Source organism: Haliaeetus albicilla, chromosome 13 (genome assembly GCF_947461875.1).
Source record: "Haliaeetus albicilla chromosome 13, bHalAlb1.1, whole genome shotgun sequence".
Classification (NCBI taxonomy): domain Eukaryota; kingdom Metazoa; phylum Chordata; class Aves; order Accipitriformes; family Accipitridae; genus Haliaeetus; species Haliaeetus albicilla.
In genome coordinates, this window is record NC_091495.1 from 36,627,372 (window position 1) to 36,647,200 (window position 19,829).

General features: G+C 44.3%; 1 protein-coding gene across 25 annotated transcripts in view; it reads right to left on the minus strand.

Moving 5' to 3' along the window:
• The window catches only part of AFDN (afadin, adherens junction formation factor), a 133,168-nt gene extending 123,300 nt beyond the window's left edge, over positions 1–9,868 (minus strand). For 9 of the 25 annotated variants that reach the window (XR_011327566.1, XM_069800840.1, XM_069800834.1 and 6 more), the window contains exon 1: positions 9,330–9,868. Coding sequence is in view for 24 of the 25 variants with exons in the window: in XM_069800840.1 (XP_069656941.1) it covers positions 9,330–9,440 (111 nt within the window). In the remaining variant the exon portion in view is untranslated. The remainder of the gene's footprint in view (positions 1–9,329) is intronic. The other 16 variants (XM_069800846.1, XM_069800839.1, XM_069800837.1 and 13 more) reach the window with 2 other exon arrangements.
• Positions 9,869–19,829: the final 9,961 nt, after the last annotated feature.

The window sequence follows — 19,829 nt, forward strand, 5'->3', positions numbered from 1 at the left end:
AACAACTTACATATTTCCTAATAAAACGCCCAGCATTCTATAAGAAGTATGCAATGCTTGGATATGATCCGAACGCAGTAAATATTATCAAACTATACCTGAAAGGTGAATACAAGCCAGATTTCTCAACATAAAAGAAATGATATTATAAAAAACATTTTATCAATGCAAAGCTTTCTAAAACACAACCTGGTACAATTTGATCTGTTTCCACATAAACATCTTCCTGTCCAGCAGGACACTGCATCACAGACAGCATTCAATAAAAACCTCATTTTTTAAATTAAGAACATGGAATAATTGTTTTTACTAAAATTGAGAACAAGAAAATGGTTAAAGGACCCTTTTTAATTTCAAGCTGATGCATTGCTCAAAGTAGAGCACCTTCTGGGAGGGCAGAGGGAAGGAGAGCTTTTCTTGTAGTCATTGGGGGAGGGTTTCTCTGTTGTTTGAACTCTTTTGCCCAACTGCAGACTATGCAACAGCCACTAATCTTCATTAAGAAGGGGGATTCTGATCTTCCACTGGGTTTTGTGAGCAATACAATATATGTGTAAAAGCATGACACTGCGATTAAGCTATCTGCCTGCAAGAAAATACTTGAGTGTGGACTGACAAAACTTATCTGACAAATAAAAAGCTCTCTGAAACAGCTCATGGGGTGCTTGAAAAATCTAGGCACTGAAACTTTAGTTCATAGATACTGCTATGGGCAACATAGTTTGCTGGCCAAATACATATTGTTGCCAGACAACTCATTCTTTCCCTTTTCCCCACTATAAGGGTGGTTTCATTACAGAATAGACCCAAAATTCAGCCATGCCCTAGGACACAATTCACCAAGGGCAAGCCTTAAAACAGTTCCATCAAGAAACTGTACTCTAGTACTAGGCCGTAAGCTATTGTGAGAGCTTTCATATTGCTTAGTTCTACTTACAACAGAGTACAACATATCAAAGCAGCAATAAAAACAATGAAAAAATAAAACAAAAAACCCACCCTGGAGCCATTAACATAGAACATCACTTGGACTTAGGTCAAAGCAGATTTTTTAGTCTTACTAGAGAACCAAACTAGACAGCAATGAAAGGCAGAATTGCAATTTGATGATTGAGGGCAACGAATCACATGGAAAACTTATCCTCCCACTGCAAAAAGTTATGCTATGACCATATACATTTGTTCATTAAGCATAAGCTCACAGGGAATGGTACAGACCAGGAAGATAGCTTGAATGTTACTGCTACACCTGAACTGCTTCTCATCAATAGAGTTCTATCTCTGTTGCCTCCTGTTTTCATCTTGGATTATCAAACTTCTAGACAGGGACAGTTACAGAAAAGCAGTAAGTAACTTTTACCTGTAATTAAAGAGTAAGGGTGGCAGAGGGGACTCTCTGCAGCGTGTTTAACTAGAATTATGAGCTAAATCATGTATACATCCAGAAGAACTATCTAATACCTAGTTTGGTTTATCCTGATAACAGTCACTGGGGAGGGACGGGACTGGGGGGGAGGGGGGGGGGGGGACGACACGGACAGGCAGGGGGGAGGGATTTAGCTAAAGAGTATTTCTAAGCCCCACAGTCATAAAGATAAACGAAGACAAAGAATAAGTCGGCCCTGATACGCACTTTGACTACAGAAAACACTGAGCAACAACTCAGGAAAGAAGACATGAACATTTGCTTTACTGAGGCCACTGAATTGAATGAAAATGCTAAAAATTAGTGTTGCTACTGTAAATTTTAGCTCCAATTTCCACATTCTTGATTGCTTAGCAAACAATAAAAATGAAAGGAGCATCTCGATGCAAATCAGTAAAGTTTACATTTCCTTCCTTGAAAACAAGAGAGGAGCATGAAGAAGTAAGGAAACAAACAAGCGGAAAGAAAAGAGAGCAAAGGAAACCCAATAAATTAGAAAAAGCTATGGTCCTTGATCATTTTCATTTTTAATGATCTTGATTCTATTCAGACAGAGAAATCTATTGTACTCTATTTTTACAAAAACCTCAAAAAATTTCCAGGGAGACGTGTGTTCAACATTATTTATCATTTCTAATCTTGATGTACAAAACTAGACAGCAGAAACCCCACACTAGTTGTTTATACAGCAGTTCTTAACTCTGCTATGAGCTAGACCTAATGCAACATGTTGCCCACTTATCTTCATCTCAACTACTTGACAAACATAATTATGTAAATACATTGCTTAACAGCTACTGAAATCATTCATACATTGGGATTTTATATCCCATTTAAAAAACTATCCTCCTAAAACGTTACTGTATTTAACTGCTAGCAGCTGATTTTTTTAAAGGTAAAAATTAACGTTACAAGGAGAAAAGATCTCCAAAATCAACGTAACAACCTTAACAGCAGAAATTAACAGGCTCTATCCTTTTCACAAGCCAAAAGTAAAATCCCATACATCTCTATTCACTGGAATGAGCATCACTCAAAATATACTTTATACATAAATATTTTTCCTAGCCAAAAATTTAAAAAAAAAATAAAAAAAAAAATCAAGAATTACCTAAGTAGTCCTTTACTCAAATATACTTCAGAAGAGGCTTCCATTAGCCTGAAGTTCATGTTGAAAGACAGAGCAAATACTCCATTACTTCATAGAATCATAGAATGGTTTGGGTTGGAAGGGACCTTAAAGATCATCTAGTTCCAATCCCCCTGCCACAGGCAGGGACACCTTCCACTAGTCCAGGTTGCTCTTACCTGGAATATCTGCTAAATTTGACTTAAGTTTATTTTAACATTCAGTTTACTACCCCACACCGTAATTTTCAATTCCACCTTCATCGGAACCACTGGTCAAGACCAGAAGTTATTCTTCATGCAATGCTCTAAATTTTGCATAGCCACAATCTATTTCCCATCATTTGCAGCAAAGCAACTTTTCAAACAAATACTGTCATAAATTCAGAGTGGTTTCTTATCATCTACATTCTTATCACAAACACCAGTTCATGTCAATTTTTAACAACTTCCAGCTAAGTTTTTGTTTTTCTTACCCCATTTAGATGAATATTTCTCATGGACAAAAGCAAAATTTTAGTAGCTATAAAGCAAGGTTTTTCTCGAAAATCATAGAATTGTATTCTATTTTGAAACAGAAATAATTCTGTCAGAAAAAAGCACACTTGTGAAAACAAAGTAAATCCGTAACATGTCCAGAGGACTAGAGGTTTTTTTCAATTGAAAAATAATGCTTGTCAATGGCATTTGAGGCAGGGAACAGATTCACACATCAGGAGGGAATTCTTAAAGCCAGTATGCCTGAATTGTATGGACCTAATTAGCCACTAACTCAAGAAATAACTTCCATAAGGAATATTAAAAGCACAGCATAAAATTTCTTCCTAGAAATATTTTCATGCCATTATGTCTACAGATTGTGGTCAAAATCTTAATTCAAACTTATCGCTCTCTAGATAGTAGCGATTATATTTCATTTGTAAAGACGGACTATTTGCTTTTACTCAGTTAAAGGAAAACTGGTCTCCAAGTAGTCCTTTTGATGGAAATGAGCAGACCTGCCTCCATGACTTTTTTTCTCCAGCCATTTCAATGCAGAACTAGAACTCAACAGACTCAGCCTTTTTACCTCCTCTTGAACTGTGCCTGTTCAGTAGTAGTAATTATTGGAAAACATTCTACTCACTAAAAAGTGCAGGCACCAGTCCTTAAAGACTACAAGACACCTTCCCAGACTGTCTAAATATTGGCTTAAACATTTGTTGCAAAGACAATTTGTCTTCCATTTCATAGGTTTAGTACACTTAAAAAGACAGCATTTTCAGATATATTCCTCAGCTTCTTGATAGCTATATAGTTTGCAGAGTTGCACTCGTTAAGACTACTGAAAGCTGTAGAGTCCAATGTGTGGAGAAAGTTCAAGCATCTCTACCGTTGATATGGTGTTTCCCTACCTCCAGACTTGCGCTTCCACTACTAGCTTCACCTGTAATGCAACAGGCATCGTCACTGGTAATCCCAATCTTAACACACAAGTCCTTTTAAGTCTCGGAGCCAGATTTTTAAAAGCCTATGAGTGAGCAACCATGCAGCTAGGTTTTTAAATGCCCTGTAGATTCCTAAAAGATTCCTAATTCTTACTGCTTTAGCTAGATTTAAGTAATGAGCTTGCATAACTACTTTGAAAAGGAAACAAATTTATGTCATGTATCAGTCTTCCCTATGACCCTTAATGAACCAGAATCAGATCTGAACCCAAAGAATAAAGACAAAAATTGTACTAACTTTAAAATATCCTGTCATCCAGCATCCTGCATAACATTTTCCATAAATAGATTGCTTATTTGTATTTAAAGCCAGCGAAAAGAATTTAAAACATACTGACTAGAACAAATATATGTAACACCAGAACAGGGGGAAAGTCAATATAAAAAAACAACAACAAAAAACCACACCAAACAAAAAAACACCCACCCTCATTCTGAAGAGTTATTCCTCATACCTTGATGCAAAGCCTACAGAAGTGATTTTTTTGGGGGGGGGGGGGGTAATTAACAAAAAAAAAATCATCAAATAGCCATAAAGACCTTCCAAATTCCTCATTTTTTAATTTTTTTTTTAAACTACAGCCGTTAACTACAGATGTTAAACACTATTAGTAGTAACTCTTAACGTAAAGCATGCTATTAGTCCAAGCTATTTGATTAGACCTTTCTACTTTTGTTAACACGTAGATATATTAGATCAGTTTAGAACAGCTTTCTCCATCAGAAAACAAAACTACAACAGATCAATGTTTCCGACAACAATACCCGAGCCCTTGGGCAACCATCAAAAAACCGCCCACCTGTTCTAAAAAGTGTCTTTCTCAAAAAATTAAATACAATTCACATTCCTAACCCACAAATCATGTTCAGAAAAACACAGCGCTTCTCTTCCTCTCATATACAGTTATCAAAGCGTACATTAAAGATGAAACCTCATTTTGTCATCAAGATCAACAATAATTATAATGCCTAGTTCATGTATGGCATCTTAAACCAACAAATCCTAAATGCTTTCAGAAGGATTTATATTTATTCTATCCAACACACTAGTCTGCAGTGCCTTGGCATTCCTTGCTCTCACCCAAAACATCCATATACAGTTATTTTATACAATCAATCACTTAATTCCAGTAAGCACTTTCACTGGGGGGGGAAGTGAAAGTGTATAAATGCAAATCATTTCTTATCTACAAGCTTCTGAACAACTCTATGTACTTGTTGCCAAATCATTAATTCAAACTTATTCCTTTTTGAAAAGTTGGGTACTATAATCACCCAAGACTTAAATCAAGATCAAAATATCAACTTATCTCCTACTGCAAAAGGTCTGAAGTCTTTCTGCTTTCTATCCTTGACCAAAAAAAAGAAAAGAAGAAAAAAAAAGGAAAAAGCAAGCCAAATATTAAAAGCATCCAAAAACTTGCTAATACGTGGAACAAAGGCAAGGAGAAAGTGGAATGTAAGGGGAGACAGATTTTAAAGAGAAGGGTTAACACACTGTTTCATTTTGAATTTCACTGTTATCTACAAACAAAAACATGATTCACCCCACATTTCCCCCAAACCTTCTGTATCTGCTTTAGACTTGAAAAAGTGAGTAGCTGCCTCATCATTTGAAGTAGATACAGTAAAGCTTAATCAAGTTTAAATTAATACCAGCATTACAGAGCTATTTAGCAGAGGTCTGTCTGTACCTAGCATCACTCCTGACACCACTAGAGTTTAACTAGTATTAACTCAAGCTTTACAAAATAGACGTTTGGGTTTGCTCATTCATAAGCTTCTCAAGCCACAGAGCTTCTCTCAGCTACTTTCTGAATAAAAAATAAAATCTTCAAAATGAAAATAATGCAAACTATTAACAGATTTCTCAGAATAGCAACAAGTGTTAAAATAGGTAAATACCTAACAATGTTAAAATTAACACCTTGCTCTCAAGCACGAGTCCACAAGTGACTTCAGTGAGAGCACAAATGAAGATACAAAACCCTCACTCCCAAGAAGTCTTCAATCTTCTTCACATGGGATACAGACAGAGGAATATCCAGCTTTGAGCATGTAATAGAAAGTTCCCATCATCCCTTTTTATTTGCTGGGACAAAGTAGCACTGAATGACTTAGTTAACTGTTCATATCATATAAGTTAGGAAAAAGTAATGGAACTCTACACTATACCCTACCCAAGGCTCTTGCTTTTCCCTATCTTACTGGTGATATACTTTAAGAAATAATTTGCACCTAGCTCTCAAAAGAGAGAAGTAGACAAGTGGATTGCTAATCCCTTAGGACTAGTCTACACCATGAAATACTAACAGGAATTCAAGCCGATTTGTTTCATGAAGCACTTCTCTGAAAAAAACCCACGCATTTAAACTACTGTCAAAATCCTACTCTATACATTCAAAACCCAGTCACATTTCACACTCTCCATTAAAGCGATGGGGACCCCATGGAGTTAGAGCAATTGTGTCTCACCAAAGAATTAGACCTTTCAAACTAACACTGAGGTACATCAGTAGGTCACATGAGAATACCTTTCGCTGTCACTGCCTACACTATACTGTCACAACTCTAGTCAATTTACACGAGATTTCACTCTTGTCTTCTGAGTATACAAATCTCCCCGAAACCCTACTAGTAAGGAAGTGATTAGCTCCTTTAGAAAATCCTGCCCTCTCTGTAAAGGAGACTTAAAATTAAACCAGATTGTTTACACTGAAGAAATGCCTGGAGAATCACTATAATGCATCAAGTCTCGGTATTCTAAACATGATACATACAACCAGAAGGTCCTGGGTGACAGTTTGCAGTATGGGCACGTGCTAGCTGCAAAGTTAACCCAGCAGGCCAACAACCATATCTGAACAGTTTAAAATGATGCAGTTCGATCCAGCTCAGGCACACCCAACGAAAAGTCGCATCCAGGTTACTGCATCTTCACAGATGCCACACTCCCTGCAGCCCCTACAATAAGCAAGACGTGCCTTATGGTCAAGCTGAGCCTGGAAAAGCAGGGAAAACAACAGAGGATTGTCAGCTCTCAAGCAGTCTAGTAAAAGGGCTTTCCTTTAAGCTAATAAATAGTACACATGTAAATCACACCATCATCTGGGTTGAAAATACTGCCAAATTTGGGTCAGCTCACCGTAAGGGTGAAAAAAATGTGAACATTTGTATTTAATTATCTGGAAGGAAAATATATTTTATCTATAAAACTGTTACCTACTGCCACGGTTTGTTGTAAACACACCTGCAGTCTTATCAAACATTTTTAGAACTAGTAGACTAAAAAGCTCAGACGTTCAAAGAGATAGGCGTGCACTTAATTTTTACTATCAGTAGTTCAACTGAAATAAATGTCATCGTTGACAGTGGTTAAGTATGCTCCTGTACAGGTTCAGAGGCTGAACTGCAGAAGCGTGGAGCTAATGCAAGTAAAATTATTATTTCTTTTCATAATAACTATAATGAAGCTGGTAGCTTTTGTGCAAAGTCTAGTTAATTATGATAAACATGTAAAGCTGACCTAAAAAATGTTAAGATTTGTTAAACTACCTACTAACAAGACTACAGAAGCACAATCTGCCATAAAGATGAAGAAAACAAGTTGGAGTTAAGAGTGCATTGGGAATGGACAAATGCATTAATCAGACAAAAAATAAGCCACCAACAGTTAGCAGTCAACCTGCAATTCCAGAAAGACCGTGCTATGTTCTCAAACACAATCACAAAGGCTCCTTCATGCTAGCATCAGGCCACTTTTTTGAACAAGCCACTGTCAGCCAACAGTGATATTGTTAGAACCTAACCAATTCAAGCAAGGAGCTCTAATTGTGATAAATACTGCAAGACGTAGGAAATGATCACAGAAAACCCTCATCGTGGCGTTCAAGAAACAGTCTGCAACAAGCAGAACTGAAAATACCCAAAGCAATTCTTTTCAAGCTATCACAGACTTAAAAATCTTAGACTTGCTTTCAAGACTTTTTCGTGGCTGCGCTAGCAGCCAGCACCTGGGCGCAGGCAAAGGAGCAAGCTCCAAGACCAAGCCAACTCGATTTCTCAGAGGCTTGTGTTAATAAACAACCAGGGCCAGGCCAAGAGCAAGTGTGAATTTCCTCCTTTTCCCCGGGAACAGGCGCACGATCGGCCTCCACCCTCTGAGCAGGGAGCACCGTCACACACCAACAGGGCTGGAACCTGCCTCCCCAGCCCTCCCCCCCCGCCGCTTTCAAACCCGCCGCACAGCACTGACCAGCCAAAGGGAACATGACAAGGGGCAGCGGCAGGGTGTGGTTCGCCCATTACTTTTTTTTTTTTTTTTTTTTTAAAAAAAGGAGTAAAACCCAACCCCTCTCAGCCATCAGAAACACCCATTTCATTAGGAAGAAATTACCCGCTGTGTTTTTCCGGTACAACATGTGAACTCGGGACTGCCAACCTGCTCCTGATATTTACTCGAGGCTGAGGGCTGGCAGCCTGCGGACACGGCGAGCCCGGCGTTCCCTCCGTGGCGGCGGGGGGGAAGGCTGACCCCGCAGAGCCCAGCAGCGGCCGGCAGAGCCGCCGAAGCGGAGCGGGTTGCTTTGCAAGAGGCGCCTGCTGCACAAAGCTGAGTATTTAAAGACACAAGCAAGCGGCAACAAAAAAAAAAGAAAAAAAAGCCCACCACCAGGCTCCTCAGTCCAGCCCTTCCACCAGCCGCCTTTCGGCTCCGTTTAAGTCACAGACGGACAAAGAAAGGCCCACAGAGATAACCCGTTTCGGGGCCGGGGGGGGGGGGGGGATAGCTTCTGCACCGCCGCCCCTGCCCGCCCCCTTTCGCCACCTCCATCTCCCAGAGGGTTTCCTGCCCGGGAGCCGTCCGGCCCGCAGCCTCGGGCCGGCATGTGCCTGAGGGAGGCGGGGAGGAAGGCTCCGGCCCTGCGCTCCCTTTCTCTCCCCCGGTCGCTGCAACCTGCCCGGCAAGGAGCCCGACGCTCGCTCCCCGGCCCTCCCCGCCGAGAAGCGGAGCCTCCTCCCCGGCCAGAGCGGGCCGCGCCTCACCGGAGCTCGGGGGGGAGGCCTGTGCCCGAGCCTCCCCCCCCCATTCCCCGCCGGCCGGGGGGGGTGGTGTGTGTGTGGTGGGGGGGCAGCGCGGGGGGCCAGGCTGACCGCGGAGGCGAGCGCGGCCTGGCCCCGGGCTCGGTGTCTCACCTCCCGGGCGGGCCGGGCCGCGGCGGGCCGGCCGGAGGAAGAAGGGACATGGGGGGGGGCGGGAGGGTGTTGCCGCGACGGGGGTCGCTCACCTCGGTGGGGTCGCTGATCTCGAACAGGTCCAGCCGGTTCGCGTTCCAGTGGTTGATGATGTCGGCGAGTTTGCGCCGCTCCTCCTCCCGGCTGCCACCGCCGCCCGACATCCTCGCCGAGCCCGCCGCCGGGGGAGCCGAGCCGGGGCCGGGCCCTCTCTCCGCCGAGCCCCGGCGAGGGGGGGGGGGGGGCGGAGGCGGGGACGGAGCGGAGGGGGTCCCTCAGTCCCGGCCGCGGAGGGGAGGGGCCGGCGCTCCCCCTCGGCCGCTGCCGGCACGGGCGCCGCGGAAACGCCCCGGGATCGCGCCGCCGGTAGCGATCGGCCCCGGAGGACAGCGGGGGAAGGAGAGAAAAGAGAACCGGGGGAGGGGCGAGGAGGACGACGAAGGATGCCCCGGGTCGGCGGCGCCGGCCGCCGCGTCTCCCGGCTCGGCACCGTCTGTCCCCGCTCAGCCTAGCCCTGAGCCGAGCGGAGCCGCCGCTACCGCCTGTTCTCCGCCCCGGTATCACCCTCCCCTCGCCCGCTCGCTCCCTCACACACCGTCCCGTGCGCGCCCCCGCCCGGCCGCCCAGCCCTCCCTCCCTCTACTCCTCCTCCCCACCCCTCCCGCGGCGGGCGCGCGGGCGCGCTCCCGCCGGCCCGTTCCCCTCCCGGCGGCGGCCGCGCGCGCCTCAAGAGGGCGCCCCCTACCGCCGCTCCCCCCCCCCCCCGGCGCGGGGAGGGGGCCGGGGCGCGGCCAGGTGCGGCGGCGGCCGTTGGCGGGAAGGGGAGGAAGACGGAGGGGGGGGGGGGGCGGTTGCCGGTAGGAGGCCCCTCAGCGGGCAGCGGGAGCCGGAGTCCCGGCTGTGGCGGCGGGCCCCGCGGTCGGGCTCTGGCAGCAACAAAGGGCCTGGGCCGGCTCGGCGGCGGGAACAAAGACCCTGCGGGGCGGAGGCTGGCGCGGCCCCGCCGTGGCCTCGCCGCGTCAGGGCCGGCGGGTGGGCCGCCTTCCCCCCCCCGGTTCGCAGTTCGTCCTCCCCAACCCCTCGGTGGCCGCGGGCGGAGGTCAGGGCGCACGGCTGAGGCGGGGGGGGACCGGGTCAAGGCCGCCCGCTCGCCCTGCGGCCTGCCGCCCGCCGCCGAGCCTGCCTGCGCCTCAGCCGTTGCCGGCGAGGCGAGGAGAGCCGGGCTCCGCTGCTTCCCCGGGTGCTGCTGCGCTTAGTAACGGTCATGGCGCGTTTTCGGAGCGCCGCGTGCGAGGAATTGTCGAAAAAGGCTCTGTTGGCAGAAATCTCCGCAGCTCGGGACGAAGTTAAAGCGTCAGCTGTGCTTTAATGGGCTTTAGGTATATAATTTACGTGTGGTTTCTCACAGAACGCGCCCGCTGTCTGTAAGAGGCATCACCCATTGTATAGGCTCGGGAATCCAGTACAGCTCTGGGGGTTTGGCTTTGGTTTCTAACCCGCTGAAGTAAGTAATAACGCATCTGATCGTTCAGCGGCCGAATCTGTTTTGCATTGGGCATCCTCTGAAACTTAGCCCTTGAACAGTCACACTCGAACTCGGTTGTCCGAGTGTGTATCTTTTCTGGTTTCTTCAGGTGGTTAAAAAGGGGGATATACTGGTTTTTTTTAGTGTACCTGGCAAAGTATTTCAAGTTCCTCTTTGCTGAGGGAGTTCGGATGAGTGGGTTTTGCTGATGAAGTTTTGATTGGCTGGGTTATTTGAAGAAGGAGATTCCTCAGAGGCCTTGTCTACATTAAGCAATTAAATTATTGTTTTTATCCAGCAGTATAGCTCCTCTGTAAGTACCAGCAGTTCTGGTTTTACGGGTGAAGGTCAGTTATACTTTTGCCCTACATCCGTAACTGTGCCATATTAGAGCTTCACAGTTCCAAGGACGGAAGAGATCCGATTTCTTGGGTCCCAAACTCTGGGAGGTGTTGAAAGCCCTTCTGAGAGCCCCTGGAGAACTAGGAGGGGGGGGACACACAAAACCTCAAGTTCTTGTAATATCATCATCCTAAAACTGTACTATATTCCTTTTAGAAGTAAATTGTAGAAAGGGGAAGGAAAAAACAAACAAACATAACTCTTCTTACATAAAAGGGAAAAAAAAATGATGCTGGATTTTTTTTCCATATCCAGAGTGTGCTACGAGATAACTTTGGATGTTCTGGCAGTGCCTACAAAGATCAAGAAACCATGTAAAATCTGTGACGCAATAGTCCACAACCAAGGCAGATAGCTGCATGCTCTGTCACAGATGACATTTGCAGAGTGGTGTGCTGATTTGGGTGCTTGGCTCTGGATGTTGGTGGAATGGGATTGTTCAAGACAAAGGATGAGAAACAGCAGCTGTATTACTTCAGGATTAGGAAGGAGACTGGTGGGTACAGGGTGTGCATAGATCACCATTTTGCTATTACAAGCTACATAGAGAAAATTGTTTTTCCTGGGGAAAAGAGGCAGTTGCTCTGGGAAAACTGGCTACTGAAAGTAGTTGATTTAGCATTGCTGGCATGCCTGGGTTTTCATGCCGAGGAGCACCGGGAATAAAATTATCACTGTGCTGGACCCACGTGGTGTATATAATCAGCTGTGAATTTATTTATTTCTATTTTAACTGCAGCTAGTCAGCATTTCTAAACCGTAGCTAGACTCCAGCCTGGATACAAACAAATCCCTCAAACTGAGCAGAATTGGAGCAGGCTAATAATGTTTAGATGTCATTTCGCAGAAATCCCAAGTCACTACCATGTATTTCTGTAGTGACAGGAGCAATGGAAATGCTGCTGATGGTCAGATATCAGCAGCGACCACGCTGCTGATCAGCTCTGCGCTGAGCTGGACAGTGCTGAAGCAGTATTGAAAGAAACCAGGCCCGCTTGTACCTGCAGAACAAGCTGTTGCCGTCAACAGTCAAATGGCAGCAGCTTCAGTAGAGCGTCAGGGTTTAAGAAAAATCATAATGTAGATAAGAATTTAGCTGTCTGAGTGAACCAGCAGGACAGCATGTGTATGGAGATTGTGCTGTGGGAGATAAAGCATAAGCCCTGATCTCCTTGGAAAAACTAGTGCGCAGAGAGCTAAAGCATGAAATTATAGTGTACCAGCTAGTTTACAGTGGAAAGCGTGTGCTGCTGCACTTTCAATCCCTGTTTTTTTCATAGGGCTGTTGCAAGGGCAAGTAAAACAGCTGCTGTAAAGGCTAGCAAGTGACATGATTCCTGTCAACAGTTGTAAAAAAAATTCAGAGATATTTGTGAATGGAAAGCATTATACACATAAAATACATTATAAACAGGATTGTGTGTTTGAGCTATCATCAAGGGATCTTCCATTTAAGGTATTGCATAAAGTTACTTGAAACCATTAAATTAAATTTTCCTCTGTATTCTTTCTGAGTTTTTTATCATTTACATAGTGAGAAGACAGAATCCTATTTGAGGAGTTTCCAATTCAGCCCAGCATTCCTGTAGGTAGTCCCACTGAAGCCAGTCGCAGGGTTAGATTTAACTCTATAAATGATCACATACTTGATAAGAAATAATAGGGTGAGAGAAGCAAAAGAACGGGGAGCAAAAACTGCTTTACTTGCAAGTGATAATGAACGATGTTTTTTAGTTCTTTCCTCACTGAACAGCGTTCTTTTCTTTTTTGAGGTGCTTAAGATAACTAAGCTACCATAAGCCATTATTATGATTGATTGTTCAGCACTCAAAGTATAATATGCATTTTACAGAACAAATAAGATAAATGCTTGCAAGCTAAATTTTGTCACAGGTGAGAGCAACAACTAGAAGAGAGATCCATAAGGAAGAAACAGAGATGCACAAGGAGGCCTTTGCAATTCTCTCTGTTCCCTGAGACATCAGAAGTGCGGTGCCCATGTGGTTACCTGCCGCAAAGGGGTCGTGTCTGTGCAGCTTCTCTCATTAATCATATTGGTGTACATCTGTCCCTGGGGAATCTGATGGTTATAAGCAACAACAACGTACAGGATCCCTTTATTTCTGCTCCTTGGCTAGTGCAGTTCAAGCAAATGGTTCTCTTGCACAGGGAAGGTTTGCGTGAAGGTAGGGTCATGCTCTGCTGGTCTTCTGGCTGCTCGCCAGCTTCCCATATGGTTGCCAGAATGCAGCATTAATTTTCTAAGGCAGCATGCATCTGAAGTATAGTGCCACGCTGTATAAATCAGCACGCTATTGGAAGTTATAAATTTATAGATAAGACTGAAATTATTAAAGTAACCCTGCTCATGGCTTCCCAAGTGTGCATGTGTTTCTAGAGCAGAAGTATCGGAGCTGTAATTTTGCATAACGCGATGCAAAAGCTTATGTTAGAGCCACATTAACGTTGCAAACCTGGGTCATCAAACTGCAGTCCTTAAATAGACGACACACCCACTGAGGTAAATAAATTAGCCGGAATAAGGATTGCAGCTTTGGACACTATAAACACACATGAGTCAAGGACGGAGAAGAAGTTTTTCATTGCACCATTATCTCGCCCGCATGAACTGCACACACTGTGTACATCAAAGTATCAATTTCAGAGTCTAATTGGTAAACAAAGATAGTGCATATAGGCTATGTGGGCAAATTCATGCTGCATGAAAAACATTTACTGTATGTTTAGATCCTGCTTCTCTTACTGTATGACTGTAGGAGCTTGTATCTAATAACCTTGACCTCTTTAAAATACAAGTAAGGGGGAGGGGGAAGTAGAGGGGAAAACAGGGCAAGTGTGGCAAGTTATGTAATTGGTTTTTGGAAATCTTTAGGTTTTCAGTTCAATTATCCTCGCTCTATTTTTAGGGAAAGGGAAGCACAAAACTGTATAAATGGCAGCTATCTTAACAAATGTATCTTTCTTTTGGTTTATGTATGGATGAATTACAAAAACTGTCAAGAAAATTCCCTTAAGGAAGATGCTTAATTTTTATTATGTATTGAAGATCTTTCAAAGTAATTTATTGGTAAACGCTTCTTGGGTCAAGACCCCTCGAATTGTATTTGTACTAATAAAATAGGCAGTGTAAGGGTCTTTCTCCAGCCCGACAGCCAGCTGACCTGGCCTGGCCACCTCCATGGTTTTAAATTGTTTTAGCTCTAAACCAGGCTGGCTGCATGCAAATCGCCTGCTGAGGTGGTCGCTGGCACGTGCTGACTCCTAGTCTGTGCCCAGGAGTTGCCTGTGAGCTCTCCGGTTCCTAGCCAGGCCATGCTAACGATTTAACTTGCAGATGGTCGGGCACAGAGGAGTGGATCTGGGTGCTGAAATGGCCCGGTGGACCGTTTGGCAGTGGAGAAAGAGCCTGGAAGCTCTTCTTGCGCAGCTGGCTTCAAGGCAGGGTCCTCTGCCTGGATGGGGTGCTCAGGCATACTTCTGTTAGTAGGTTCAGAGCACACGCAGCCTCTGTCCTATCTTTGCTGAAGTGTGCTCTTTGATCCACGTTCAACAAGGTGGATGGAAGTTTGACTGTCTTGCAGCATGTGAGCATTCGTGTTGACTTCAGCAAGATGTATGTTTGTCTTCAGGTGAACTGCTCCTGGAAATCAGAAACACATGGGAAGGGGGTCAGGTCCCAGTTAAAGGTTTGCAGTCGATGTCAGCCTAATACTGGAATCCTGCTGGATTCATCCTCAAATGAATACTGGATGCTTTTCTGGAAATCCCTTTTTATCCAGGGAGTGCTGTTCTCAACGTAGAGGTATTGAGGAGAAATTTACTGGCTGGTATATACGTTAGATTATCAGGTGATCTCTCCTGGCCTTATCCCATGTAATTTTAAATGCAATCAGTTAAAACAAAGTTCAGAGCTGCTGCAGGTACCACAAAAGCTTTTTGATAGTTTTTATTTCTAATTGCAGATCTCTACTTTAAAGTATTTTCTCCCAAACTGCTGTGTTGTGAAAGAAGGTGAGAAACTGGCCGACCGTAAGAAGGGAAAGGAAGAAATAGAGTCTATGTAAAATTGTCAAGTGGACAGTATAAATAAACTGACATCCCCTGTCTCCAGAAATTTAGCTAATCTCTCTCTGGTACACAGCATTATTTGTAAAAATGGTAAAGATGCTTAGATAGAAGTTAGGCATTTCTTTTAAGTTGAGGGTAGCTCTCCAATCAGTGGTCCAAACTAGGCTGTTAGTTACAACAATGCATAATCATTTCAAGGCTCTTTGAGCAAGATGTAGTGGGTGTTTGGTCTTGTAATTAACCTGCTGCCATTGGCCACACATTCCCTCTACCCTGTAATTACTTGACTAAAAAAATAACGCCATTCAAAGCATACATTGTATAGAAAATTAAAAGAGCAGACATTTTAATCTGTTTTCACTCCACACGATGACTATAGCTCATACATACAGTTCACGTAGGAGCAGAAGTCATTTGGCCACATCTGAGCAGTTTTTGTTATAAAAGTTTGATTTGGAAGCAAACTGGGTCAGCATGCCATTGGCTTTTTGTTTTTATTTCACTTTTTTAGAACCAATCCAAAAGTACTGAAAGGTCAGTCACTTAAAAATACCTTACCACTGAGCTAAGAATGTAATGGATATTCAATTATTTGCTCCAACAATCACTGTTCTTTTAAATCATATAACATGCATAAGTCCTGTATGTGGAGAGCTTTAGCCTCAAAACCAAATACTTAAGGAAGCTTGTAAGTGAAAACATTGATGTAAACCCATGAAACGAAAGTGCCTGCTCAGAGAAAAAAGTCAGTCCTCGGCAAGTTTTCCTTAGTAATGCTCCTGCGTTCTTGAGGTCGTTGTCCAGAACAAGTATGGAATAGAAGTGAGGTTTTTATGTACAAATGAAAAGCAACAGAAAGCATCAGGGAGCTTCTCTGTAGAAACCTGCAGTGGGATTTATTTTATCTAACTTGAATTTTCTGAAAGTTAGACCAAGAGGGTGAGTGTCGTCTCACTCTATAGGTAGTGGAGAGAAGCAGCCATTTCCAGAAAGCAGTTGACACCTATCTTGTGGCAGGATTAAACCCCAACTTTTAGATGGCTATGGAGAAGTGAGGTGAACCACTCCTTGAGAGTAATGCTGCCATCCCACAGCTTCTTCAAAGCTTCAGTCTTTTGATTGTGGCATAGGCTTCACTTCCAAGCCCACCATTGCTTTAGCCAATTATGCCATTTCTGTATCAGGCGTGATACAGCTGTATTGGCCATCTCATTTATACAAAGACGAGGAGTTCTTCCACCTCTGTTAAACTGAATGCATCAAACTCAAAGAAGGACCTGTTTTTCAGTTGATGGATGTCACAGCTCAGTCCTGCCCAACTGGGTAAAGAAGGGAATAGCTGGGGGGGGGGCGCATATTAGGGAGTATATTTACATTGCAGAACTTGAAACAGATACTTGGGCTCCATTTAAAAACGCACCCTTTTCAGCTGGCTGAACTTGTGCACGTGAAATTCTCTCCTGCCTCACCTCCTAGACAGCTAGCTGGGATGTGTGTGCTCAACACCACATCTGCCAGCGTAGGAATACTCAATAATTACACTTTGAAATAACTGAGCCCTGACTCTGCTCTGTGAGACCAACCTTTAATACCATGTTGTGCGTTTTTTTTCCTCAAACACCCTCACCTTTCATCCCATGCCACTCCTTGGTTGTGGGAAGAGACCCAGCCAAAATCACAAAGGTACTTCCTTCAGATGCTTCTAAATTCACTACAGTCATGAAGCTTGTGAACTACTAGCCTGTGGATAAGGCACTTGGTGTGCTGTGACCTCTGCTTGTTATGCTAACCGCAAGCCTCACATTTTTACCGTGTTTTCTACATCTTTCCCCTTTGTGTCTGGTCACGATATTCCTTTCCTCCTTACTGTGTTTCAATATGTGCCAGGGTTTGCATATTAATTTGAGGCAGGGACCATCTACTTGTGCACGTGTGCAGCAGTTAGCACAGCTCAAAACAGTAGGGGCAAGATGCATCACCATGTGATAAATATTAAAGCTTGCTGGAAAGCAAGCATGACTACCAGACCCTGGTACAATAATCATCAGCATTTTGTATCCTTGGCTCCTTCTCCCATGAGTGCAATTTTGTACCACAACAGGGAATGGAAGAACCAGACCATCTCCTGGCAGTACGGGCAGGCTGACGCACTGACAGCTAGAGCTTGTTGTTAATGACCCTGTCATGCACAACATACAGCCTCACAGGTAATTTAAGAAATGTGCAAGAGCGTCCTTGCTTAATGTTACCCAGCAAGGCACTGTGGGATCTGTTTAAGCAAATCCTAAAGACAGCATACTCTACCTTGTAAGCACCTTCAGGGTCAACACCTCCCAGACAAACTTTCCCGTATGCAGTTTTTCTAAGTGCAAGATTTGTCCTTACGTTGTTTTCACATTGTAAAAGTGCGTTTAGATGTTATCAAACAAAAACCCCAGACCATAAACACTTTGGGAGTAGATCTGACATAAACAAAGTACGGTTTCCAAGGCATATATCCCAAGGAAGGTTACCCAGATCCAGCACTGCAGGCCAATCAAATGAGAAACCAAGAATTAGAAGGTTGTTGCAGACAAAGATTATGGAGGAGTACACCTCTCTGGGTGAAGGATCTCCTGAATCACATTACTTCTACATTTCAAAACGGGAAGATCGCTGCTCTCACTCTTTCTGACTAAAGTTAGAAACACATGCACAGAAATAGGCGCCTAGATTAATGACCTGTTTTCTAAAATGCTGTAAATTCCCAGCCATCAAAGGCACCTTTGAATCTTCCACTTACAAATTTAGACCACGAGGCATGAAAAAGGCGTCCTTTGCCTCCCAACAGCAGCTATCCCAATACGGGAATTCAACAGAAAGGCTCCGCAAAAAAAACTTCACCTGACGTGATTACGACAGATGCATGTAAACCGCTTCATGGGACGAGTGGCCGGAGTCTGGAGGTGCTGCAAGGCCGTGTTTTTTTCCCTGCCGGGGGCTCTGCCTGCTCAGCCCTGGTCCCGGAGCACGGTGGGGATCAGCCACCCCGGGCCCACCTGCAGTGGGCACTCGCTGCAGCGTTATCTGCGTGGGGCTGCACGGGCCCCTTCGGGTACCGCTGGCGAGGACGTCGAGGGACGAGGGAGCTCGGCAAAAACCTCGGCAGGCTGGGTCAGGGGCCAGCCTGGGTCAGGGGCCAGCCTGGTGGGCCACTCTGCTGTCGGGGTGTATTGCTAGCAGGATTTTAAAGCTAGGGCAGGGTAGTGATGCCAAGACACGGGCACTTCAGCTTGAGTAGGGTGTCTGGAAATCCCCAGCCTACGCTGGACTTCTTTCCAGTTACCGACCCTGATCTGACTGTCAGAATTACCGTCATGGGAGAAGGCAGCGTGGTGAGATTACAGCTCCTTCTCGCTGTAACTTTGGATTGACAGTGGGCTAAGAAAACATCATCCGCTAAGGAGATGTAATACAAAATACCCTGCTGCAGGTGTGAGCTGTGACACAAGTGCCCCCGTGCAGAGGGAGCAATGGGAAGACTCGCCTATATTCCGGTAGATCATGAGGCAGAATGAGCAGCAGATCTGTTCTGGCTTGTTTAATACAAACTGTAGAACTTAATTTGGCTGATCTTTGGATTAATTCACTGACTTACATTTGGGGAAGTCCAATCTTTCATAAAGACTTGAACTGAAGATGGCAAGAGACAGAGGATAAAGAACCTCACAGGGTTTGTTCCAGCCGTTAATCATCCTCCCCGCTAAAAGGTGTGTCGTATCCAATGTGTCCAGATTCGGCTTCCAGGCACTAGCTCTTGTCACACTTCTCTGTTTTTTTCAATAGCCCTTTTGGTACTTCATATTTTCTCCCTTTTAAGACACTCCTATCTTACCTGCTGTTTTATAAAGATACCGCTTTATCTTCTTCTTTGTAACTAGGTAAACAGATAACCCTCTCTCTCACTGTAACACACTTCCTAGCTTGGAAGTAAGCTCTAAGGCGGTTCACTGCACTTGCAAGCATATCTTGACTTTTCTGAAAGGGGGATGCTAGCATCCAGCAACACAACAATTCATCTTTCTGGCTGCAGGAGCTGGAGCACTCACCAACTCCTTCGGGGCCTCGTGGCACAAAGGTGAGCTCTGCATAAATCGGGCCTTACTTCTCCTATCAAGTTCTTCCTGAATCTTTGGGCTGTATTGTATTGTTTCACTTGAGAGTACAGAGCATTACCAGATTAATAAAAAAAAGTACATATTAAGACAACATTGCTTCATGTGCACAGTGGCATTCTTTCTAGCCATACATCTTTTTAACAAATGTAAAATATTTTAAGGAGGAACCTTTAAAATTCTATCTGCAGTAATACAACGGATTTCATTCCTTAAAACCAGGCTTTTTGATGTCTGGCAGTGCAAAGGAGCTTCTAAACACTTACAGATCTCTCTAAATAGAAATAAATATATGTAGTCAATGCTTCATTTTTTTTCCCATGTCATGCTTTTAGGCCAAGAAGTGATGTGTTAAGTTACATCAGGGATGGTCTGGAGCTCAG